At 52.2% G+C, this 25,192-nt stretch overlaps 3 protein-coding genes across 9 annotated transcripts in view; 2 read left to right on the plus strand and 1 right to left on the minus strand.

The window, feature by feature from the left end:
- Window positions 1–25,192, minus strand: part of ZNF329 (zinc finger protein 329) — a 323,877-nt gene that overhangs the window by 279,978 nt on the left and 18,707 nt on the right. The gene's annotated exons all lie outside the window — the stretch shown is intronic.
- On the plus strand, window positions 1,396–8,324 carry ZBTB45 (zinc finger and BTB domain containing 45). Of its 6 annotated transcripts, none has more exons than XM_066374674.1 (4): window positions 1,396–1,867; window positions 2,124–2,350; window positions 3,585–4,881; window positions 6,870–7,054. In XM_066374674.1, exons 3-4 carry the CDS (start codon window positions 3,590–3,592, stop codon window positions 6,919–6,921), a joined length of 1,344 nt encoding a protein of 447 aa, XP_066230771.1. In that variant the 5' UTR covers window positions 1,396–1,867; window positions 2,124–2,350; window positions 3,585–3,589; the 3' UTR covers window positions 6,922–7,054. The 6 variants fall into 6 exon arrangements, with proteins under 6 accessions (XP_066230771.1, XP_066230767.1, XP_066230766.1 ...); XM_066374670.1 differs by having other exon boundaries at window positions 1,398–1,867; window positions 3,590–4,871; window positions 6,870–8,324; XM_066374669.1 differs by having other exon boundaries at window positions 1,398–1,867; window positions 3,585–4,871; window positions 6,870–8,323.
- On the plus strand, window positions 9,831–21,033 carry LOC136399446 (long-chain fatty acid transport protein 5-like). Of its 2 annotated transcripts, none has more exons than XM_066374613.1 (10): window positions 9,831–10,575; window positions 10,968–11,177; window positions 11,537–11,695; window positions 17,230–17,354; window positions 18,607–18,801; window positions 18,885–18,975; window positions 19,837–20,035; window positions 20,263–20,360; window positions 20,535–20,665; window positions 20,740–21,033. In XM_066374613.1, the coding sequence occupies exons 1-10, from the start codon at window positions 9,888–9,890 to the stop codon at window positions 20,797–20,799; spliced, it is 1,956 nt and encodes a 651-aa protein (XP_066230710.1). In that variant the 5' UTR covers window positions 9,831–9,887; the 3' UTR covers window positions 20,800–21,033. The 2 variants fall into 2 exon arrangements, with proteins under 2 accessions (XP_066230710.1, XP_066230709.1); XM_066374612.1 differs by having other exon boundaries at window positions 20,751–21,033.

Consider the following 25,192-nt stretch of genomic DNA (forward strand, 5'->3'; position numbering starts at 1 on the left):
GTCTTCTGACCTTGCAGTCCAGACCCTCCTCTCTTCCTTCAGCCCTCATGAGTAGAGCATAAGGCCAGGCCAGGTCACCACTCAGCCTCACCATCTAGTGGGACTTGTTCATGCATGTGCTGGACAGCCAGTCCCATGTCAAGGCCCTTGCTGATTTAAGCTGTTCCCTGTTCCAGGACAGCTCTTCCCACAGACTCTGTCCCTTGTGATTTCCAGTCTTTGGGGTCTGGCTACTCACCACCCTCCAGCAGGGTACCACCCATCTCAACCCCTCCTCCCAGTGCTTTTTTTTTTTTTTTTTTTTTTTGGCTCCTAGCCACATCATTCAGTTCCATATGCCTTCATTTATTGGTCATTAAAATTTTTTTCATTGGTTGATTTTATTTTAATTATTACATTAAAAATTTTTTTTAGAGAGAGGGACAGATAGGGACAGACAAGAAGAGAGAGATGAGATGCATCAATTTTTTGTTGCAGCACCTTAGTTGTTCATTGATTGCTTTCTCATATGTGCCTTGACCAGGGGCTACAGCAGACTGAGTAACTCCTTGCTCAAGCCAGCGACCTTGGGCTCAAGCTGGTGAACTTTGCTCAAACCAGATGAGTTCACGCTCAAGCCGACAACCTAGGGGTTTTGAACCTGTGTCCTCCGCGTCCCAGTCCGACGCTCTATTCACTGCACCACCCCCTGGTCAGGCTAAAAATTTTATTTTATTGATTTTAGAGAGAGGAAGGGAGAAAGCTAGAGAGACAGGAACATGGATCTGTTACTGTACAGACCCTAACTTCCAGCAACATTCTGTGTTTAGGGAGAATGCTTCCTTGGCTCACTGATTGATTTTAGAGATACAGAGTTAGGGGGAGAGAGGAAAGCATTCATTTGTTTTCCCACTTAGTTGTGTATTCATTGGTCACTTTCCAAATGTGCCTTGATGGCGGGGGAGGGGCGTAGGGAAGTGGGGGCGAGGGGGGAGTAGAGAAGAATGAAACCCTCAACTTCGGTGTTTCCTGACGTCTCTCTCTAACTGACTGAGCGATCCGGCCAAGGCCTGCCATGACTCGCCCCGGGCAGCAGGCCTGGGGCAGGAGGAGGAAGTGGAAATCCCATCTAATCAAGCTTTCTTCACCTTCCACCCGGGACCAAGACTCAGGCGTGGGGCAGAAGGTGGGCGCCAAGACCAGGTGTGTTCCTCCACCCCACTCGCGAGCCCTACTCCTACTTGCACATGCGTAATGGGAAGAAGGCCGCATCCCGGGGTCGCCAGGAGCTTAAACTGAACGCGAGACCTGGCTGCAGATTCCCTTCCCACGCTTCATTGCTGTGCACCAGCGCCAGGCCAGCGGGGGCGGGGCGCGCACGGGCGGGGCTTGAGGATTGACACCCAAGACCCGCCTGTGTGCCGTTTCCAGGTGACGCTAGAAGCGTTTTGTGGCTCAGCGATTCCTCGCTGCTCCGGGGTACCTCCTTCTGCGACTTTGGTTCCCTGAAGGCAGCGGATCACCATAGAAACACGGAAACGTGCTTTTATCTATAGCTTCCCAGCGCCGCAGCGGCTGCGGACTTAGGTTCCGCCGGAAGTGCGGCCCTGGTAGCGGTGAGCTGGAGGCAGGCAGCGCCTGGCTCGGTGCTTGAGGAGGAGCTAGAAGTGGGGTCGGACCGGTAACCCCCTTCCGCTGGGCAGACGAGGAGACCCGGGCGTGGCTGGGCAGGGCCTCCCGCGCTAGGTTTGGAGCGCACGCTGAGGACGTGAGAAGCGCTGCAGGACGTGGGCACGGCGCGGACCCGGAGTAAACGCAGGAGACCCGGGTTGGTGCGGGTTGCAACGGGTGCAGCCGGCGCGGACCAGAGAGGGACTCGGTGCTCAGGGTAGGTCGCGCAATGGCGCAGAGCGCGGGAGAGGGCGTGGGGTCAGTGTGTGGCGTGGGCAACAGTGTGGCGGCGGGAACACGGCGCGGGCCCGGGAGGGGGGCCTAGGGGCCTCATCCTCAAATAGCCTTTGTTCCGAGGCACTTGAAAGATCTGCTGCCTCTGGACCGAGGAGTCGGGGCCTGTATGGGATCGGGAGTCAGGGCCGGGATGGATCGGAAAAGGAAGGGCTCACACCCTGTGGGTTGACACACAGGTTTCTGCCCCCATCGCCGGGGCTCGCCTTTGAAGTTCTTTAGATGCTGGGTGAATGGACACGGGAAGGATGCCTGTGGCAGAGGCAACGGCAGGTGCAGACTTGGCTCGTTTGAGGAATTGCCAAGAATTAATTCTTCGCACGGAGGGCTCTGAACAGAGGAGGGTCCTGATTTGTTAGGAGTGAACAGGCTCCCTCTGGCTGTCGCGTGGAGAATAAACCGGGAGGTAGGCGGGGATGCGAGGTCACTGCATCAGTGCAGGCCAGCGGTACGGGGGAGGGTGGGGGTAGGGAAGGTGTGTGAAGTGGTCTGAGCAGTCAGATGTAGGGTGTACAAGAAAGGGAGTGGAGTCTGGTCCCAGCAAAGGCAGTTTGGGCTTAAGGAGCGGGAGGGCGTGAGTGTGGGACCCCAATAGAGGCTGTGGGTCAAGGCAGGCTTCACTCTGTAGCTATGTGATTGTGCCTGGGCCAGGCTGGTCTCAGAGTGGTCCTGTGTCCTGACCTTCCTCCCCTAGACTGGAGATGTGTGGCATGGGTGTGGGGTGAGCCTGGCGCCCAAGGGTGAGCAATGCTGGATTTTGAGGCCACAGTTTGACAAGAAGCATCCGGATTGCTCAGCCATGTTCCACTCCACCTGCACCCACCCAATTCCGCACCCCTGCCCAGGCCTCACAAGTAACTCTGTGCCCTCAGGCCCCATCCGTATTCCAAGAAGCACCAAGCTGCTATGCTGGGGTGTGCCAGAAATCACTGTTTGCTTCCCATGGCGCACCTGCCAAGCTAATGCCCAACCTACTCTGAACCCTTTGTGACTATGCACAATCCTGAGATCACTCAGTCCAGGAGACAGGTCGTGCCACCCCACTCTGTGAAGACTTCTGTGTACCTTGGTTAACAACCCATTTCCGAGGCATCAGACCTGGGTCTACACTGGGCCTTGGATGCTCTAAGGTTAGACAGACCAAAAAGCAGCCACGAGTGGAGGGAGTTGCAGCTATCAGGGTGAAGAGTGATCCAGTTCTGGATGTAGGTCTCTGCCCTTTTCTCCACAGGGCTGCTTCCTTGAGGGGGATGTGGGGAAAGTTGATATTAGAGTTGGGGGAAAGGGGGCTGGGTGGGTCAAGACAGTGGAAGCCAGCCCTAGACCCCACCTCAGGTAGTAAGCAAAACGGGGGGAGGGGTGTGTGTACACTTTTGATATACCCAGCCCTCTCCCAGTGGTCTGCTGGGGACTGCGGTTATGGTGAGACTGGCAGAAGTCCTGCAGTGTGTGTCTGTATGTGTGTGTTGGGGTAGGGTAGGCTCATGCTGTATTCTGTGTGCTGAGCAGAACGCTGCTGCTGTTGGGGAGGGCTGAGATTCGCCCTTGGGCCCTGTCTTGCGACAAAGGCTGAAGAGACAGGGACACGGGACAGAGGTTGGAGTCTCTGGCTGACCTCCCCTACATCCTCCCTCGTCTAGTATAGATGGCGGCGGCGGAGGCTGTGCACCACATCCACCTACAGAACTTCTCCCGCTCGCTGCTCGAGACCCTGAACGGGCAGCGACTGGGCGGGCACTTCTGCGATGTGACCGTGCGAATCCGTGAGGCTTCACTGCGTGCTCACCGTTGCGTGTTGGCCGCCGGCTCACCCTTCTTTCAGGACAAGTTGCTGCTCGGCCACTCCGAGATCCGTGTGCCGCCCGTGGTGCCTGCTCAGACTGTGCGCCAGCTTGTTGAGTTCCTCTACAGTGGGTCGCTTGTGGTGGCGCAAGGCGAAGCGCTGCAGGTGCTCACGGCCGCGTCTGTGTTGCGCATCCAGACAGTCATAGATGAGTGCACACAGATCATCGCTCGCGCCCGTGCCCCGGCCCTGGCCACCCCTACGCCCCCGCCCCTCCCCACACCCGTTCCCCCACCACTTGCTCCCGCGCAGCTGCGCCACCGCCTGCGCCACTTGCTGACCGCACGCCCCCTGAGCCATCCTGGTGTGGCGCATAGCCGCAAGCAACGCCAACCCGCGCGCCTGCAGCTGCCTGCGCCCCCTACACCCACCAAAGTGGAGGGTTCCGCCGCTGACCCCGCTCTGCCTGTGGCCCCAGACGAGGGCGGTGAGGATGAGGATGAGGAGACAGATGAGGAGACCGATGGCGAGGATGGAGAAGGCGGCGGCCCAGGCGAAAACCAGGTACCCCCTGCCTTCACCGACTGCGCCGCTGGCTTCCTCACTGCCGCATCTGACAGCGCACGCGAGGAGCCACCTGCACCGGCTGGCCTCTCTGACTACGGAGCCGGGAGGGACTTCCTTCGGGGACCTTCGGCTGCCGAGGATGTGTTCTCCGATAGCTACGTATCCGCGTGGCAAGAGGAAGATGGCACAGTCGTGGAAGGCTGTCCCACCGAGGGCCCGGCCTTGCCCGACTGCGTCCTGTCTGGATCCCGCCCACCTGCCGTGAAGACCCCAGGGCCACCACCCGTTGCGCTATTCCCCTTTCATCTGGGCGCTCCAGGGCCCCCTGCACAGCCCCCTCCAGCACCTTCCGGGCCAGCTGCACCTCGCCCCGCTTTCTACTCACCACTCCAGCGGGAGGCGGGCCCCAACACTACTCTTGGGGAAACCCCAGCCCCGCCCACCACTCCCGCCTCTGCCCCTTTGGTCCCCGCTGTGCGCACCACTGGTTCAGAGCCTCCGGCCTATGAGTGCAGCCACTGCCGCAAGACATTCAGCTCGAGGAAAAACTACACCAAGCACATGTTCATCCACTCCGGTGAGCCAGGGTGGGTCTCAGCCCGTGGGTAATTGGAGATTCAAACTTGAGACAGGTTTGGGTGCTGGGCGGGGGCTGTGACAGGGTTCTTTTACACTTTGGTGACTCAGTGTATCCTGGAAATTGAGCCCCCAAGTGCTATACATGTGGGCAGTGGACATTCCTGCTGGTCTCATACCACGCTTTATTATGTGGGGGTGGGGAGTGCAGTGTATCTGAAGGCACAGGTCTGGAGCCGGAACCTACTGGAGCCTTTGGAAAGTTGGTGGTGGAGACTTTGTCAGCAGATGGAGCTGGGGATGGACATTAGGGATGGAGCCTTGATGGTGGTGGTGAGGGCTCATGGCCAGATTTTGGAGCAGTGCTGTGGGGAGCTTCTTGGGTCTACTGTGATGTCACTGGATCCAGTGGCGCTTCCTAGATGCAAAGGATTGTGTGTTCTCTGGCCTTGGGAAGCAGGAAGAATGGTGGCCTGATCCAGGGTGGAGGAGAGACATGGACTCACCAAGGCTGCAGTGAGGTTCTCTTGAACCTCAGCATGTCAGGGAGGTGTCTCTGAAGTGGCTGGGGAGAAGTAAAATGCAGAAGAACGTCGAGCTGGAGGCACTGTGGAGTAAGAGGCCACGATGGTGGCTGGTAATTAGTGGGTGTGTTGCAGAGACGATGCAGGTGCCCCTTGGGGAGGATGGATATGGAATGCCAAAGGCCAAGCTAGATGTTAAGAGAGCAAAGATTAGCCTGACCAGAAGGTGGCACAGTGGATAGAGCAGAGGACTGGGACGCAGAGGACTCAGGTTCAAAACCCTGAGATCCCTGGCTTGAGCGCGGGCTCATCTAGTTTGAGCAGGGTTCACCAGCTTGAGACCAAGATCGCTGGTTTGAGCAAGGGGTCACTGGATCAGCTGTAGACCCCCTAGTCAAGGCACATATGAGAAAGCAATTAATAAACAACTAAGGTGCCACAAGGAAGAATTGATGCTTCTCATCTCTCTCCCTTCCTGTCTGTCTCTATCTATCTATCCCTATCTGTTCCTGTCTCTGTCTTTTCTCTGTCTCTGTCACAAAAAGAAAGAAAGCAAGGATTAGTCTGGAAGGCCTTGGGGAGTGGTATGAGGAATGCTGCTGGGCCAGGAAGTTGGGGTTTTACTATGCATGGTGGGGAAGGTATCTATGTTCTGAGGTGTGGTTTACAGTTTAAAATCTCCACCTGGCTGGCTGCCTTGGGGAGGAAGGAAAAAGGGCAGAATCCCCAAGGTGGTGCCAGCCAAAAATTTCCAGGTTGCTTTGGGCTTAGCCAGGTGCCAGAAGAACCTCCTCTAGGCACTGCCCTGTAGCCACCTGCTGCTGAGAAAGACTTTTTGTTTATACTACATGACTCTAGGGGACAACACAGAGGATCCTTTCCTCTGATCCATGGTGAGGAGAGCAGGCTGCTCTAGCACCCCAGGGATATTATAGTGACCAACAGGCAGGGATTCTAGGCAAAAGGTTCCAACAGAAAGGGGATAGGTATGCCCAGGTCTCTTCCAGTGTAAGGGTGCTGGGCCTTGCCACACTGTGCCCAGAATGGTGGCCAGAGATCATAGTTAAGAATCAATCCTCTATGGGCATGGTAGGAATGGGGTAAGGGGATGTCTGTAAATGTAGCAAGACACCTGAATGGCCAGTCCTGAGAGGCAATGATGTCCCTCACTGACAGGGTTCCCTACTGGTAGGGTACCTGTTGTAGTTAGGGGACCCTGACATTCACTGATGCCCTGGTTTTATGGTAAGGGTCTGGGAGAGAGGTGTTCCAACTGGGCAGAGGAGAGGGGATATACTGGGCCCTGTATGGGGATCCCTACTGGGCAGGTAAGGGAGGGGAGGGAAGGGTGGTCCCGGAATGTACCTGTCGGGCAGGGGTATTCCAGATTGATAGTTGGTCCTGGAGGCACCCCGCAAAGGCGCCCCGAGGTCTCTTTCCAGCTGACAGACGTGGCACCGTCCTGTCGCCCGCAGGGGAGAAGCCCCACCAGTGTGCTGTGTGCTGGCGATCTTTCTCGCTGCGTGACTACCTGCTCAAGCACATGGTCACACATACAGGTGTGCGCGCCTTCCAGTGCGCTGTCTGTGCCAAGCGCTTCACGCAGAAGAGCTCCCTCAACGTGCACATGCGCACTCACCGGCCGGAGCGCGCGCCCTGCCCCACCTGCGGGAAGGTGTTCTCGCACCGCGCCCTGCTGGAGCGCCACCTGGCTGCGCATCCTGCGTCCTGATTCGGGACTGATACCTGGCTCCGACAACGCGGGTTCGCCCAGGCTCCTGCAGTCCTGACATCCTTTACAGCGTCTCAATTGTCAGTGGGGCTAAGCCACGCCCACTGCAGGACTCACATCCCTGCCCAGTGGAAGAAACCACCCGACATCTTGACCATGTTCCAGGCGGCCGACTACGCTGTCCTCCCCAGTACAGCTCCCCTCGGAGCTCGCCTCCTTTGAGCTCTCCTTGTGACTGCCACCAGAGGGGTGCGGTACGACCATATATATATTACCGGTACAGCAGTCACTGCCGCAGACAAGGGGGGGGGGGGGCAGAGCTGGCACTTGAATTCAGGCACTGTAGATCTTCCCCCTGCTTCCACCTCTTCTCCACTTACCAGGGGCCCAACACACTTTACTCCCATGAACTTGGACCCTTGCAGAGAGTGTCAAGCTAGGGCTGGGGCTGGTCAGGGACTGGACCACCTTTGCGAACTGGATCATCAGATATGGGGCTGGGCCCAAGATTTGTGGCCCTAACTCCTCACCCCACCACCTTCCCTGAGGAAGGTGAGGTCTAGGGGTGCTTCTCTGCCCCAGTCTGGCTGAACAAGATCCCCGGTGCCCTCCCTGAGGTACCCCTTATCTGGCACCTATGAGGTTCAGATGGATCCATCTTGGAGTGTATAATAAAGGACTGACCCTTGGGCCCAAACCCGAAAGCTGTGAGCTGAATTATGTGTTTCTAGATTTCAGGGACTGGCTGTAGCCATTGGGTCTCAGCGCCCCCTTGGGTAAAGACAGGACTGTCTGCTTGGTCATCTGGTACCTCTTTTCTGGGCAAGAGTGAGGTGGGCATTTGAGCATGATCTGATTCTCCTAGAACCCTTGGTCCTGTAGGGTGGGGTACAGGCCAGCCACGTATAAGGTGTGTCTTCACAGAGTGAGGCCACATGTGGGACCCCACCCCAATCACAGTAGCTGTCCAAGGGTCATATTTCAAAGTGTGTCACCAGATCTTCTAAGCCCTTAGGAATTCAAAGTTTCCCTCCCTTTTCTGATGGGCATGATGTGTGAGCACCTTACATTTTGGGGTACAGGGAGTCACTGGGGCAAGGCTGCTGCTATGAGGAAACCTGAGCCCTAGCATACCTGTCCTGGCAGGCAACGTCTGGAGTGCTAGATGGGCTGGTGTTGGGAGCAGCAGCCAGGACCCCTGGTTTTCCTGCTGGGCAGCTGAAGATGGTGGTGGCTGGTGACACCAAGTCCTGCATCAGTTTGGCTGGCAGCCCAGAGGGAGGCTGTTGCTCTTCTCCCTCCAGCTTAGTAATAGCACCTGGCGGAGCATCCTGCCCTAAGGGTTTGGGGGAGGTGGAGAGGGTGGTGGGGCCTGCTGGCTGTTTGGCCAATGGTAGTGCCTCTCTATGCTCCCTGTGTGGCTGCCCAGCAGAGGAGCGGGATGCCACCATATGTATATCAAGGGTACAGCAGTCAGTGCAGCACACAATGGGGTTCAGAACTGGGTTTGAATTCAGGCACTGCAGGTATTCCTTTATTTGCTGAGCATCTACTGTTCCACCTGGCTAGAGCCTAAGCCCAGCCAAGTCCCATCTCCTCACCGAGTTATGTGGGTGTCATGAGCTGTTCCAGATGAGTGTGAAGACCACTGGCTCTTCTGTCCTGCTGATTCTTCCCTTGGCCCTGACCTGTTTCCCACATGCCTGGTCCACAGTGACTTTCCATAAAGGCAGAGGGGCCACCGAGGACAAGGCAGAGCTAAACGTGTGGTGGCAGGAAGGGCTGGGGGCAGAGAGTTGGAGGCTAGGTGGAAAAGGTGAAGGGGTTAGGAAGTAACAATTGTCAGTCACAAAATGCAGGGTAGCCTGACCAGGCAATGGCGCAGTGGATACAGCATCGGACTGGGATGCCAAGGACCCAGGTTCAAGACCCCGAGGTCGCCAGCTTGAGTGTGGGCTCACCTGGTTTCAGCAAAGCTCACCAGCTTGGACCCAAGGCCGCTGGCTCGAGGAAGGGGTCACTCGGTCTGCTGAAGGCCCATAGTCAAGGCACATATGAGAAAGCAATCAATGAGCAACTAAGGTGTTGCAACAAAAAACTGATGATTAAAAAAACACACACACAAAAAAACAAAAAACTGATAATTGATGCTTTTCATCGCTCTTCGTTCGTGTCTCTCTGTCCCTATCTATCCCTCTCTGTGACTCTCTGTCTCTGTAAAAAGAAGAAAACAAAATGTAGGGTAAAGTACCGCGTAGAAAACATAGTCGTCTGAACTGTGGTGGCGCAGTGGATGAAGTGTTGACCTGGAATGCTGAGGTCGCCAGTTTGAAATCCTGAGTTTGTCTGGTCAAGGCACATATGGGATTTGATGCTTCCTGCTCCTCCCACTGTTCTGTCTCCTCTCTCTCTCTCTAATAAAAATAAATAAATAAAATATATTAAAAAATTTAAAAAAAGAAAACATAGTCAATGTTGTAACACCTGTATAATACCAGGTGGGTACTAGATTTATGGGGGAATCGCTTCGAAAAGGGTATATATTCCCAACCACTATGCTATACACCTGAAACTAATCTAATAGTGGATATCAACTGTAATTGAAAAATAAAAAGAAGAAGGGCTGAGGGCAAAGTCCTGGGATGGCTTGTAGTGCCGTCAATACCACCTGGGCCACCGCCAGGGGCCAGAGTTCGAGGTCGGGCAGCCCTGCGGCGCAGGTGCGCATTCCGCCGGCAGGTCTCTGGCGGGAGCTGGTGCGATGGGCTCCGGAACGCGCCTGTTTCTGCTGCTGTTGCTGCTGTTGCTGCTCCTGAGCCTGGGGCTGCCCGCATGGGCTGCGTTTGTGGCCCTGGCACTGCGGTGGCTCCTGGGGGACCCTGCGTGCTGTGCGTTGGTCGGCGTGGCCGTGCTGGCCCGGCCGTGGCTCGTCCCCTGGATGCCCCACTGGCTGAGTCTGGCGGCGGCAGCCCTCACGCTGGCTCTGCTGCCCGCGCGGCCGCCCCTGGGGTTGCGCTGGCTGCCCGCAGACGTGGCCTTCATCGTCAGAATCGTCCGCGTCGGCTGGGGCGTCAGGGCGCGCTTGAGCCGCAAACCTCCCGACACCTTCGTAGACTCCTTTGAGAGGCGGGCGCGGGCGCAACCGGGCCGCGCACCCTTGGTGTGGACGGGACCCGGGGGCCGCTCGATCACCTACGGGGAACTAGATGCCCAGGCCTGCCGGGCGGCGTGGGCCTTGAAGGCGGAGCTGGTCGACCACGCTGGCCAGGGCGCCAGGGAGCCGGTCGCCCTCCTGGTGCTGTCCACTCGGGCCATTCCTGCCTTGGGCTTGTGGCTGGGGGTGGCCAAGCTGGGCTGTCCGGTGGCCTGGATCAACCCACAAGTCCGCGGGGCGCCCCTGGTGCACTCGGTGCTGAGCTCCGGAGCTCGGGTGCTGGTGGTGGACCCAGGTAAGGACCCCAGAGGCCAGCAGTGGATGGAAGGAGACAGGGTCAAGGGACAGACGAGAGGACTGCTGTTCAGAGGGTCGAGGATGGGGCTGCACAAGAAGCTCCTTTGTCCCTGCTCACCCCACAGGCAACTGGAACTTGACTGCTAGAAAGAAATCCTGAGGGCACCACAGGTGTATTTTTTCCTTCTTCTTCACGGTGGCTACTTCAATCCTTTTTTGCCAAAAAATACTAATTATGAATTTCTTTACAGAACGGAGAAGCTTTGTCTGCTGGCTGCATCCTTTGTGGCTGGCAGTGGGCTCCTCTCCCCTATATCCAGGTCTCGGATGTCCCCTCCTGACCTCAAAGGTAGACCTGGTCTCAGTTTCCCCTCTAATCCATTCTTGCAGACCTCTGGGAGAACCTGGAGGAGGTGCTTCCCAAGCTGCAGGCAGAGAACATCAGCTGCTTCTACCTCAGCCTCTCGTCCCGCACGCCAGGAGTGGGGGCTCTGGGGGCTGCCCTTGACACTGCACCCCAGGACCCCGTGCCGGCTGACCTCCGTGCTGGAATCACACGGGAGAGCCCTGCTCTGTTTATCTACACCTCAGGGACCACCGGTGAGGCCACCCAGCAGCCCTACCCCCGATATCTGAATTCTCACACTGATCTGACCCCAAGCCTGACCTCCAAAACCTACTCTGTTCTTTGATTATGACATTTGGCCTGAACTCTGCCCCACGGGGTGATATGATTGATCAGTGCCAGAATTCTGCCCCTTCCTAGCCAACAGCCACTAAAACCTAAACAAGCTTTGGAATTAAACCTCTGAATCCCAAAGCTAACTTGACCTACTTGAAACCACCCACAAATCCTTATACTTGACCAGCTTCTGAGGACTGTGAGACCTGACCATGGAGACCTAGCCCTGCGTGCTGTCCTCTGACCACCGCACCCTTCTCATGACTTCTTCCCCCAGGACTCCCGAAGCCGGCCATCCTCACGCATGAGCGAGTGCTGCAAATGAGTGGGATGCTGTCCCTGAGTGGGGTAGTAACTGATGATGTCGTCTACACGGTGTTGCCTCTATATCATGCGACAGGGCTTGTCCTTGGGGTCCTTGGCTGCTTGGAGCTCGGTAAGCCCTTCCCCGAGGACCTCTCCCATCCATGGGACTGCTGGACTGGATGTCAGGGTGGCAAAGCCTCACAGGTTATATCCAGCATCCTTGATTCTTACCTTTGAAAAGGGACATACAGTAGAGCCCAGGACTACCATGGACACTCAGAATGTCCCCAAAAGCTGTGTTGTGGTCAGAAGGTGACAACAGCTGGTGTAAGGTCATTTATATGATCTCATATCTCAGTGCAGAAATGCTTAACAAGACAACTTAATGGATTAAGTTGTCTGCATGAATGCCTGACTAGGAATTCATGTGGAGACCTCTCCACAGTCATTATTTCTTCATATTTTTATTTTTAAAAATGTTTATTGATTTATTTTATTTTAAGTGAGAGAAGGGGAGATAAACAGTTTCTCGCATGTGGCCCTACCAGGATCCAGCCAGCAACCCTCACCTGGGGCTGATGCTTGAATCAACCGAGCTATCCTCAGCACCAGGAGCCAATGGCTGCGAGAAAGGGAGAGAGAGAGTAGGGGGAGAGGGAGGAGAAGAGAAACAGATGGTTGTGTTGGTCGCTTCTCAGGTGTGCGCTGACCTGGGATTGAAATGGGACTTCCGCACTCCAGGTGCTACTCAATCCACTGAGCGACCCGGCCAGGCTGAAGCATTCACTTGTTGTTCCACCTAAGTGTGTACTCATTGGTTGCTTCTCATGTGCCTGAGTGGAGGTCAAACTCACAGGCTGGTTGTCTGGAGACAATGCACGACATTAATGAGCAAACAGGCCAGAGCCTCAAATTTTTATCTTGAAACATTTATTTATTTATTTTTAAAATTCAATTTAGCAATGAGAGACAGAGAGAGACAGAAGGAGGGGAAGCAGGAAGCATCACTCCCATATGTGCCTTGACCAGGGAAGCCCAAGGTTTTGAACCAGCAACCTCAGCCTTCCAGGTTAACACTTTATACACTGTGCCACCACAGGTCATGCCGTTGGTTGATTCTTGTGTGTGCTCGGACCTGGACTGAATCTGCAACCTTAGTGTATCAGGATGACATGCTCTATCCAACTGAGCTACTTAGTGAGGGGTTCTATATTTTGTTTAAAGAAAAAAAATTTTTTTTTTTTAATTTTTTTTCTCATCTTTTTTTTAAATTTTCTTATTTATTTTTTTGAATTATTTTTATTTATTTATTCATTTTAGAGAAGAGAGACGGAGAGAGTAACAGAGACAGAGAGAGAAGGGGGGAGGAGCAGCAAGTATCAACTCCCATATGTGCCTTGACCAGGCAAGCCCAGGGTTTTGAACCGGTGACCTCAGTGTTCCAGGTCGACACTTTATCCACTGCACCACCACAGGTCAGGCCTAAAGAAAAATTTTTATGGACAATTTCAAAGATACAAAACAGTTGGATAGTCTCACAAGTCTTCCATCCAGCCTCAACAATTGTTAACATGTTGCCAGATTTTATTTCATATATACTCCTCTTTTTCTGAATTATTCTAGAGCAAATCCTATACACCATACTTTTCTTTCTTTTTCTTTTTAGAGAATCAGAGAGAGAGAGTCAGAAAGAGGGACAGCTAGGGATAGACAGACAGGGAGGGAAAGAGATGAGAAACACCCATTTTCATCGCGCCACCATAGCTGTTCAATGATTATCCTCTCATATGTACCTTGACCAGGGGTAAGGGGTAACAGCAGAGCAAGTGACCCGTTTGCCCAGCGACGTGGGACTCAAGTCAGTGACCTTTGGGTTCAAGCCAGCAACCATGTGGTCATGTCTATGATCCCACGCTCAAGCCAGTTACCCCGTGCTCAAGCTGGTGAGACCGCATTCAAACTGGGGATATCAGGATTTCGAACCTGGATCTTCCACGTCCCAGTTCAATTCTCTTTCCACTACAGCACAACTTGGTCAGGCGATAGCATATCTTTTCTTTTCTTTTTTTTTTTTTTTTTTTTTTTTTGTATTTTTCTGAAGCTGGAAACAGGGAGAGACAGTCAGACAGACTCCCGCATGCGCCCGACCGGGATCCACCCAGCACGCCCACCAGGGGCGATGCTCTGCCCCTCCGGGGGGTCACTCTGCCGCGACCAGAGCCACTCTAGCGCCTGGGACAGAGGCCAAGGAGCCATCCCCAGCACCTGGGCCATCTTTGCTCCAATGGAGCCTTGGCTGCGGGAGGGGAAGAGAGAGACAGAGAGGAAGGAGGGGAGAGGGTGGAGAAGCAAATGGGCGCTTCTCCTATGTGCCCTGGCCGGGAATCGAACCTGGGTCCCCTGCACGCCAGGCCGACGCTCTACCGCTGAGCCAACCGGCCAGGGCCGATAGCATATCTTTTCACTTGTAACTATTGCAGTTTGTATTTCTACCATATAAGAGCTTCAATTATCAGTAACTCTTCAGGCCCTGGCTGGTAGATAGCTCGATTGGTTAGAGCAGTGGTCTTTAACTACTTGTCCACCAGAAATTTCGTGTGGTCCGTGAAAGAGCTCACCATCCTGATGTGTGAAGATTATAGAATCTATAATCATTGGGTCTATCATCTTCACACAGCATCGGGGTAATTAATTCTTTTGCAGACCATCATGAAAATTCTAGTAGACCAGCACTGGTCCATGGACTGATGGTTGGAAACACTGGGTTAGAGCATCATTCTGAAATGCTCATTTGATGTCTAGTCAGGGCACATACAGGAACAGATCAATGTTCCTGTCTCTCTCTGTCTTATCTCTCTCTAAAATCAATACATTTTAAAAAATTAACAGAACTCTTTAGTATCATCTGATGTACACTTCACGTTCACATTTTCCTAATTATTGAATTGTCTTTTTTTTCATTTTTTAAAAATTTATTCATTTTTAGAGAGGAGAGAGAGAGGGTGAGAGACAGAGAGAGAGAGAGAGAGGAGAGAGAGACAGAGAGAGAGAAGGGGGGAGGAGCTGGAAGCATCAACTCCCATATATGCCTTGACCAGGCAAGCCCAGGGTTTCAAACTGGCGACCTCAGCATTTCCAGGTCGACGCTTTATCCACTGCGCCACCACAGGTCAGGCTGAATTGTCTTTTTATACTTAGTCTACTCATTTTTTGGTCTCTACTTCTCTTTCCCTTATGTTTTTTTTTTTTAATTTTTTTAAAAAATTTATTTATTCATTTTAGAGAGGAGAGAGAGAGGGAGAGAGAGAGAGATAGAGAAGGGAGGAGGAGCTGGAAGCATCAACTCCCATATGTGCCTTGACCAGGCAAGCCCAGGGTTTCGAACCAGCGACCTCAGCATTTCCAGGTCGACACTTTATCCACTGCGCCACCACAGGTCAGGCCCCTTATGTTTTTTGTTACACTGAAAATTCAGTCTAGACGTGTTAAGATTCAGTTCCATTATTCTTAGCAAGAACGTTGGTGGGGTTCATTGTGCTTCCTAATTCACCACATTGGAAGCAGCATATTGGAAGGTAGGATAACAGTTATCTTACCTTAGAAAGCCTGAGATGAATTAAGAGCTTCACGTGGAAGACTCTTTAGCCAAACTTTCCCTGGTTTTACTAGATCTTGAAGACCTTTCCTAAATCAGACATTCTGTTAGGTGTTGCAAACTCAGTTGTCATTTTTCAAAAACCTGGCACCTGGTACCTATTTAATATTCTACATTCAAAAATACAGCCCTGCCTTGGCCAAATAGTTTAGTTGTTTAGAGCATAATCCTGTTACCGAAAGGTTTCAGGTTCAATCCCCAGTCAGGACACATAAGGGAACAGATTGATTCTCTTAAAAAATAGCCCCTTAAAAAGTACATTCTCACCCTGGGTGGTTAGCTCAGTCGGTTAGGAGCATCATCCCAAAACAACATGTTTGTGGGTTCAATCTAGTTGGGGCACACATGGAAAGCAACCAGGGAATGTCTGACTGGATAAAGCAGTGGATGACTTCTTCACTTCCCCCTCTCCTCTCTCCCTTCCATTCTTGGGTCTCTCTAGAAAAAATCAATCACTAAATAAAACCCTGGCCTGACCAGGCAGTAGCACAGTGGATAGAGCGTCGGACTGGGATGCGGAGGACTCAGGTTCGAGACCCCAAGGTCACCAGCTTGAGCGCGGGCTCATCTGGTTTGAGCAAAAGCTCACCAGCTTGGACCCAAGGTCGCTGGCTTCAGCAAGGGGTCACTCAGTCTGCTGAAGGCCTGTGGTCAAGGCACATATGAGAAAGCAATCAATGAACAACTAAGGTGTTGCAACAAAAAACTGATGATTGGCCCTGGCCGGCTGGCTCAGTGGTAGAGTGTTGGCCTGGTGTGCAGGAGTCCCGGGTTCGATTCCCGGCCAGGGCACACAGGAGAAGCGCCCATCTGCTTCTCCACCCCTCCCCCTCTCCTTCCTCTCTGTCTCTCTCTTCCCCTCCCGCAGCCGAAGCTCCATTGGAGCAAAGTTGGCCCGGGCGCTGAGGATGGCTCTGAGGCCTCTGCCTCAGGCGCTAGAATGGCTCCGGTTGCAACAGAGCGATGCCCCAGATGGGCAGAGCATCGTCCCCTGGTGGGTATGCCAGGTAGATCCCGGTCAGGTGCATGCTGGAGTCTGTCTGACTGCCTCCCTGTTTCTAACTTCAGAAAAATTAAAAAAAATAAAAATAAATAAATAAATAAAAAGAAAAACTGATGATTGATGCTTTTCATCTCTCTCCGTTCTTGTCTGTCTGTCCCTATCTATCCTTCTCTCTGACTCTCTCTCTGTCTCTGTAAAAAGTAAAATAAAAAAAAAAGAAAACCCTGGCTGCATAGCTTGATTGATTGGAGGGTTGTCCCAGCGTGGCAGTGTCTGGTTCATTTTCCCTGGTCAAGGCACATACAGGAGCAACTTAATGTTCCTATCTCTCTCTCTCCTTGACTCTCTCTCTCTCCAAACAAACAAACAAACAAACAAAACAGCCCTAAAGAGGACACACTTAATTACTATCAAGCATACAAGCAATTGTCTCTTAGGGTTGCAGGGATGATGATATTTCATTTTAAGGAGTTTTGGTGAATTGGGGAGAGTATCTTCTACAGAGCCAGCTGTCAAGGAGGAGATCAGAAAAGGAAAGATCACTTTTCTGGAGTGAATGTAGTAGCCCTTAAAATTAATCCATGTGAGCATCTTTCAAAACATCTATCCATCCATACATACATCCATGCATCTATCCATCCATATATCTATCCATCCATCCATCCATCCATCCATGCATTCATTTGTCTTTCCATCCACACATCTACACATTTATCCATCTGCTTTGCTAAACTTTCATAAAATATTTATCATAATCAAGAATGATAAATTTCACAGCCCTTATTTAGCAGTGCTCTCATTGTACCAGACACCAAGCTTTCTAGCCCTTTTGCAGAGGGGATTTGAATCAGGCCTGCTTACGGTTTTCCAATCTGGGTTGTCTGGCTGGTCCAGAAAGACAGAGATGACCTCAATAATATCCTGTGCTTCAGGGGGCTACAGATCAAAGCAGCTTCTCTATAGTTTGGAAGCATGACCTGAAATCCTTTCCTCTCCTACCTCCCAGGAGCAACCTGTGTCCTGGCCCCAAAATTCTCTGCTTCCTGCTTCTGGGATGACTGTCGAAAACACGGAGTGACTGTAATCCAGTATGTGGGCGAAGTCCTGCGTTACCTATGTAACACTCCCCAGGTGAGACTCCAAGATTACGGCTGTATGGTGAACACTTCAGGTATGAAATCTCAGTTGTCTCCTGACCAGGCTGTAGCACAGTAGATAGAGCGTTGGACTGGGAAGTGGAGAACCCAGGTTTGAGACCCCGAGGTTGCCAGCTTGAGCACAGGCTCATCTGGTTTGTGCAAGGCTCACCAGCTTGAGCTCAAGGTCACTGGCTTGAGCAAGGGGTTACTCAGTCTCCTGTAGCCCCCCAGTCAAGGCACATATTAGAAATCAATTAATGAACAGCTTAAGGAACCGCAACAAAAAATTGATGTTTCTCATCTCTCTCCTTTCTTGTCTATCCCTATCTGTGCCTCTCTCTCTCTATCTCTGCCACAAAAAAACCCTGAATAGCTCGTTGTTTCTGTTTCTCTCTCTCTTACCCTTCCTCTCTCACTGAAATCAAGTCAATAAAAAAAAAAAAGAGAGAGAAATCTGTTGTCATCCCAGGTAAAGATCTCAGGTCTATTTAAGTACAGGACTCAAGCAAGGTCCCTCAGGTACAACCCCCAGACAAGAGCCACATACAGTTAATCCCACAAAAGGATGCCAATCATGGCTTTTTTATCTTCTTCAATGACCAACTGTGCTTTCTTGGGCAGGTGCCCTCACCTCTCTTAGCCTCACTGTCCTCATTTAGCAAAAAGGGAAACTATCTCAAGGGGCTATTGTGATAATTAAACCTATGTGAAGTGTCTAGAACATGGTGTGGCTCAGGGGAAACTCCTTAGATATTAGCTAGCCTCTTCCTTACAGAGAAATGAGGTATGGACCCCAGATAACTGTCTCCAGGCCAGGTCTCCAGGTATCCCTCCAGATAAAACCTCTAGGCAAGTCCTGAAGGAAAATCTCCAGGTAACTACTCCCAAGTAAGGCCCCTAGGTAAGTCACCAAGATGAAGCTTCAAATCACTCCCCAGGTTACCTCCAGATAAAAGTTCCAGGTATTTACCCATATGTAAAACCCCAGATGAGCCCTCCAGTCACCCTACATATCCCAACAGGTAACTCTCCCTGCCCCCAGGTAATATCTGCAGGTAACCCACCAAGTACAGATGCCAGGTAGCTACTGCTAAGTAAGAATGCCTGGTAGATATAGGTATATGCCCCCTCATCACCTCCCAGTTAACTCCTCAGTCAAGAACATGAGATAGCCCTCCTGGGAAAGGGTTCCTGGGCATGCCCCATGTTATCTTCTCATCACCCTCTTTGGGACATCCCTGCAGCGACAAGAGGAACGGACACATACAGTTCGCCTGGCGATAGGCAATGGACTCCGGAAAGACGTGTGGGAGACCTTCCTGCAGCGCTTTGGCTCCATTCAGATCATGGAATTCTATGGGGCCACAGAAGGCAACATCGGTTTTGTCAACTATCCAGGGCGCTGTGGGGCTATAGGCAAGACGAGCTGTTTCCTTCGAGTAAGTGGGTAGGGTGTGACAGTGACTCTGATAGAAGCTGAGCACACAGGACCTTTCCTGACACCTCCCCATCCTCCACTCAGATGCTGTCCCCTTTTGAGCTTGTACAGTTTGACACGGAGACCGCAGAGCCTGTAAGGAACAAAGGAGGCTTCTGTGTGCCTGTGGGGCCAGGTATGGGGGTCAGATAACCTTCCCTGGGTGTGGGAAGGGCATGGATCCTGTCTCCTTCTTCGCTGGACCAAGCCAACTCAAAGCCTTGAAGTCAGTGCCCGATAGTGGCTGCAGCTCACCCTCAGACCCTGAGTTCTGGCCAATATGACCACTGTCTGGGACCCTCACCCTCTTAGCTTCTTAGCTCTGTCTGGCTCCCCTGCCTCAATCTCTTGTCTGCAGGGTCTCTGGGTGTCCACTGGAGTTGTTCTCTGGAGCTTTCTGTGGAAGCCTTGTCCTCTACCTTCTTCTGAGGTCTTCTCTCCTGGGGTCTTCCAAGGTCCTGGCCACATCCCTTTTTTCCTGTCACCATTTTTCTCAGTCCCTCGCCCCTCCTTTGCTATCCTTTTCCCATTTTTATTTATTCATTTTTTTTTTAGAGAGGAGAGAGAGAGAGGGAGAGAGAGGAGAGAGAGGAGAGAGAGACAGAGAGAGAGAGAGGAGAGAGAGACAGAGAGAGAGAAGGGGGGAGGAGCTGAAAGCATCAACTCCCATATGTGTCTTGACCAGGCAAGCCCAGGGTTTTGAACCGGCGACCTCAGCATTTCCAGGTCGACGCTTTATCCACTGCGTCACCACAGGTCCTTTCCCATTTTTAATGGGCTCCCCAAGCCACTTTCTCTGTCTTTCATTTTCTCTCTCCCTGTCCTGTGTCTCTGAGTCTGTCTGTATTTCCGGATCTCCCTGTCGGTATCTGCCTCTTGTCTGGCAGGGTCCTCGGTGATACGACTCCACCATTGTTGGAAATCTCCATGGAGAGGCTGGTGGGTTCCTGAGATTGTAGTCCATGGTCAATGCCCAAATTTCTACTCCTGCTCCCAGGGGAGCCAGGTCTCTTGTTGACTCGGGTCCTCAGCCGCCACCCGTTCTCTGGTTACCGCGGGCCCCGAGAGCTGACCGAAAGGAAGTTGGTCAGGAAGGTGCTGCGCCCGGGCGACATTTACTTCAACTCCGGGGATGTGCTATCCATGGACAGCGAAGGCTTCCTCTACTTTCGGGACCGCCTCGGGGACACCTTCAGGTGCTGGGCGGGGCTCCTGAAGGAGATGCTCATGGGGGCGTGGCTCCTAGGGGTGGGGTTCCTGGGAGGCGGGGCCAGGCGAGGTCTTCCGGGGTTTCCCATTTTAAAGGGAGGCCCACTAAAGAGAAAGGACCTCTGCATTTTGGAGGGGCGGGGCTTGGTGGGGAGGAAGCCACGCCTCTCCATTACCACGGGCGTTGTCACAAACTGGGGCTTTAACCCCTCAGATGGAAGGGTGAGAACGTGTCCACGCGGGAGGTGGAAGGCGTGTTGTTACTCGTGGATTTCCTGCAGGAGGTCAACGTCTACGGGGTGTCTGTGCCAGGTGCGGAGGGCTCACTTCATTTTCAAACCTCCAACCTGGATAAGGTTTCTTATCCAAACCTAGATAAGATTTCTTATCCAGATTTTAGCTGTGGGGGTGCTGCTGGGGCACAGCCTGTGAGTCAGCAGTGGGCTGTGACGTGGGTCACCCGAGAGTAACTGATGTGCTTCCCAGGGTGTGAGGGCAAGGTGGGCATGGCAGCTGTGCAGCTGGCCCCTGGCCGGACTTTCGATGGGCAGAAGCTGTACCAGCATGTCCGCACTTGGCTCCCTGCCTATGCTGTTCCTCATTTCATTCGTATCCAGGTGAGCACAGGGTGGCTGTAGTTTGGTGGGTGGGCGGTCTCGGCCATAGGAGTCCCATTCGAAGTTAAAGTCAGTATTCCTGCAGGACACCTTGGAGATCACAGGCACGTTCAAACTGGTTAAGTCGCATTTGATGCGTGAGGGCTTCAACGTGGGTGTCGTTGCTGACTCGCTGTTTGTACTGGACAACCAGGCCCAGACCTTCCAGCCCCTGACAAAGGAAATATACCAGGCTGTGTGTGAAGGTACCTGGAGACTTTGAACGTCTGGCCAGCCAACAGCACATCTGAAGGGTCAGAGCCCAGTGCTGACTACTGTCAAAAATAAAAAGGTTAAAAAATAAAAATAAAAAGGTCCTGGCCAGTTGACTCAGTGGTTAGAAAGTTGTTGCCCGGGTATATGGACTTCCTGGATTTGATTCCATTCACAGCCCACAAGGGAAGCAGTCATCTGTTTCTCTCCCCCTTTTCTTCCTCCTCCTCTCCTGCAGCCAGTGGCTCAGTTGCTTTCATTGTGAGGATAACTAGGTTGCTGACCATGTCAGCTTCAGGCACTAGAAATATCTCGGTTGATTTCCGCACTGGGCCCAGATGGGTTTTCAGGTGGATCACGGTTGGGGTGCATGAGGGAGTCTGTCTCACTGACTCCCCTCCTCTCACCTTAAAATAAATAAAAAATAAATGGAAGCACTGTAAAATGAACCTGGAACTGCTATCAGATGAACAACCATGCATGTCTTATGTGTCAAGCCTTTCAAGTGTTAAAACAAGGCATAAAGGCCTTGGCCGGTTGGCTCAGTGGTAGAGCGTCGGCCTGGCATGTGGAAGTCCCAGGTTCGATTCCCGGCCAGGGCACACAGGAGAAGCGCCCATCTGCTTCTCCACCCCTCCCCCTCTCCTTCCTCTCTGTCTCCCTCTTCCCCTCCCGCAGCTGAGGCTCCATTGGAGCAAAGATGGCTCAGGCGCTGGGGATGACTCCTAGGCCTCTGCCCCAGGCGCTAGAGTGGCTCTGGTTGTGGCAGAGCGATGCCCCGGAGGGGCAGAGCATCACCCCCTGGTGGGCGTGCTGGGTGGATCCCGGTCGGGCGCATGCGGGAGTCTGTCTGACTGTCTCTCCCAGTTTCCAGCTTCAGAAAAATACAAAAACAAAACAAAACAAAACAAAAAAACAAGGCATAACAACTTTGTGTCTAATCAGCCTTGTGTCCTGAAGAATTGTTTGCAGCCTGACCAGGTAGTAGTGCAGTGGATAGAGCGTCGGACTGGGATGTGGAGGACCCAGGTTCGAGAACCCGAGGTTGCCAGCTTGAGCATGGGCTCATCTGGTTTGAGCAGAGCTCACCAGCTTGAGCCCAAGGTCGCTGGCTTGAGCAAGGGGTCACTCGGTCTGCTGTAGCCCCCCGGTCAAGGCACATATGAGAAAGCAATCAATGAACAACTAAAGAACCGCAAGAAAGAATTGATGTTTCTCATCTCTCTCCCTTCCTGTCTGTCTGTCCCTATCTGTCCCTCTCTCTGACTCTCTCTGTCTCTGCTACAAAAAACAACAACAAAAAACTTGTTTGCAAGGATAACAAGAAATATAGTAACAGTTATTACTACTGGACTGATGACTAAAGGATTGAAAGTTTAAAACTTTCTTTAGAATTATCATCAGTATGTTATCTGTACCAACAGCAATGCCTCCCTTCTATGGATCTAATTGTTTCCCTTTCTTTTCTCATAAATACCTCTTGCCTTTGTCTCTTAGTCCAAATAGTGTATGGGCCTTGGGAGGAGCCAGGAGCCTCTTGGCTGCTCCAGGGTAGAGAGGTGAGAGTGCTCACTCCATCTGTGGGTCTTTTGTGGTTTCTGATGGTCCTGAGTCAGCGGATGTGGATGTGCCCTGGAGGGTGTGGGAAGAAGCACTGATGAGCCACCTGCCAGGGTGAGCAGGCGGGCATTGCACTGGGACACGCAGATTTAGCAGGAAGTAAAGGGCCAGAGCTGGGAGGCTGGGGTTGGGGGCCCTGAAAATGGGAGTCAGCAGTGTCTGGAATCAGAACTACCTTCTGGGGAGTTGCAGGAGTTGTAGCCTGGGGGTAAAGAGAAAGGAGAGGGAGCCCAAAGCACACAAACGTCTGTGGAGCGTTTCAAAGGCTGGAGGTTCCCTCCGGTCCATTATGAGGACTGGAGACGTAGGCCAGCGAACATCGAGGCCACTGTGACTGTTACAGAGGTGGCACATTTCAGAAGTACAGCCTGGGGCGCTGTGGGATTATAGGCAGAGGCCACCCAACATCAAAGTTGCCGTGAATTTAAGCTATGTCACCTGTGGTTCCAGAAGTGTCGTTTTGAATGCTGTGGAAGCTATAGCCAAAGCCAACGTCAGTGTCACTGTCTAGAACTGCCTTCAGACTCTACCAGAGCCAAGGAGATCCACCAGAGACTAATGATCATCCAGGGCCAAGAAGTTGCGAGGGGCACCAGAATTCTCTAAGGCAGGGGTCCCCAAACTACGGCCCCCTGAGGCCATTTATCTGGCCCCCACCACACTTTCGGAAGGGGCACCTCTTTCATTGGTGGTCAGTGAGTACTGTATATGGCAGCATCGCAAAGCATCGCGTCGCTCACGTACAGTACTACTTCCGGTGATGGGGGACGCACGCATCATGGCTCTGGAAGCGCGTCATATCACTTGTTACGGCTAGCAGTGACAAATATGGAACCGGACATTGACCATCTCATTAGGCAAAAGCAGGCCCATAGTTCCCATTGAAATACTACTCAGTTTGTTGATTTAAATTTACTTGTTCTTTATTTAAATGTTTTGTATTCCCATTTTGTTTTTTTACTTTAAAATAAGATATGTGCAGTGTGCATAGGGATTTGTTCATAGTTTTTTTTATACTCCGGCCCTCCAACAGTCTGAAGGACAGTGAACTGGCCCCCTGTGTAAAAAGTTTGGGGACCCCTGCTCTAAGGCCTATTAGGGATGGTTGGATCAACTAGGGACACGGGGATCCACCGTCCTCTTCCTCCATGGTCCCAGTGAGGATTGTACCTGCTTGCCCACCAGATCATTCGCACCCAGCTCCTATTCCAGCCTGGCCTTGCTTCCCCAGGCCACAGTGTGAGCAACAGATCAGTACGTTCTCAGAAGACTAGTGATGGAAGAGGCAGCCCCGCCTCCAATGGAAACTTTCCCCTCCCTTCTAGGTCCTCACCCCCAACCAAAGTGATAGCCACTCCTCTCCCTGGATAACCATGGTCATACCCACACCTGCCACTCCTGCATGTGTCTGAGACAGCAGAGGGCTCCTTCCTTGAGTACAACTGTTTCCTGAAACCATCCTCTACAAAAATGCCCTTTGTTTTCAAAGTGGTAAGAAGATGGAGAAGGTTGCTTAATAATGACCCCCAAAGACATTCATGTCCCAATGCCTGGAACCTGTGAATGTTATCTCATGTGCAAAAAGAATTTCCCAGCTGACCAGGTGGTGGCGCAGTGGATGGAGCATCAGACTGGGACCCCCAGTCAAGGCACCTATGAGAAAGCTGTCAATGAACAACTAATGTGCCGCAACGACAAATTGATGCTTCTCATCTCTCTCCCTTCCTGTCTGTGCCTATCTGTCCCTCTTCCTGTCTCTCTTTGTCTCTGTTACAAAAAATTAACTAGTGAATGCATAAATAAGCGGAAAACAAATCACTTTTTCTCTCTCTCTCTCTCTCTTCCTCTTTAAAATCAATTTTATAGTTTCCCTCCATTTAAGATTTCATGCCCAAATCCTCGGAATATGGCAGATAAAATTAATCAGCAGACTTCACAATATGGCGATGATCCTGGATTGTTTGGGTCCAAGACAATCAGCAATGTCCTTAAAGGCAGAAGAAGAAAGCAGACAGACTTGAATTAGGACTCCGGAGCCTTTGAAGGTGGAAGGGGCCATGTGACAGGAAATACAAAGGTGATCTTGGGGTCCAGAATCTGAGAAGAGCCCTGGATGACAGCCAACAAGAAAACAGAGACCTCATTCTTACAACATGGAACTAGATTCTGCTGACAACCTATATGAGCTGGGAAACTGATTTTCCCCTAGAGCTTCTAGAGGAGAGCCAGCCCTGCCTGCAACTTGATTGCAGCCTTCGTGAGGCCTGGAGCAAGTTTGCAGCCTGAGTTTCTGACCTGCAGCTAATAAATGGGTGGGGTTTGTTTTTTTTAAGCATTCTTTTTTGTTTTGTTTTTTATTTTTTAGCCTGACCAGGTGGTGGTGCAGTGGATAGAGCGTAAGACTTGGACGCAGAGGACCCAGATTTGAAAACCTGAGGTCACCGGGTAGAGCACGGGCTCATCTGGTTTAAGCAAGGCTCACCAGCTTGAGTCCAAGGTCGCTGGCTTGAGCAAGGGGTCACTCGCTCTGCTGTAGCCCCCTGGTCAAGGCACCTATGAGAAAGCAATCCATGAACAACTAAGATGCGGCAACAAAGAATTGATGCTTCTCACCTCTCCCTTCCTGTCTGTCCCTATCTGTCCCTCTCTCTGTCT

The sequence above is a fragment of the Saccopteryx leptura genome, chromosome 3, assembly GCF_036850995.1.
Source record: "Saccopteryx leptura isolate mSacLep1 chromosome 3, mSacLep1_pri_phased_curated, whole genome shotgun sequence".
Classification (NCBI taxonomy): Eukaryota; Metazoa; Chordata; class Mammalia; order Chiroptera; family Emballonuridae; genus Saccopteryx; species Saccopteryx leptura.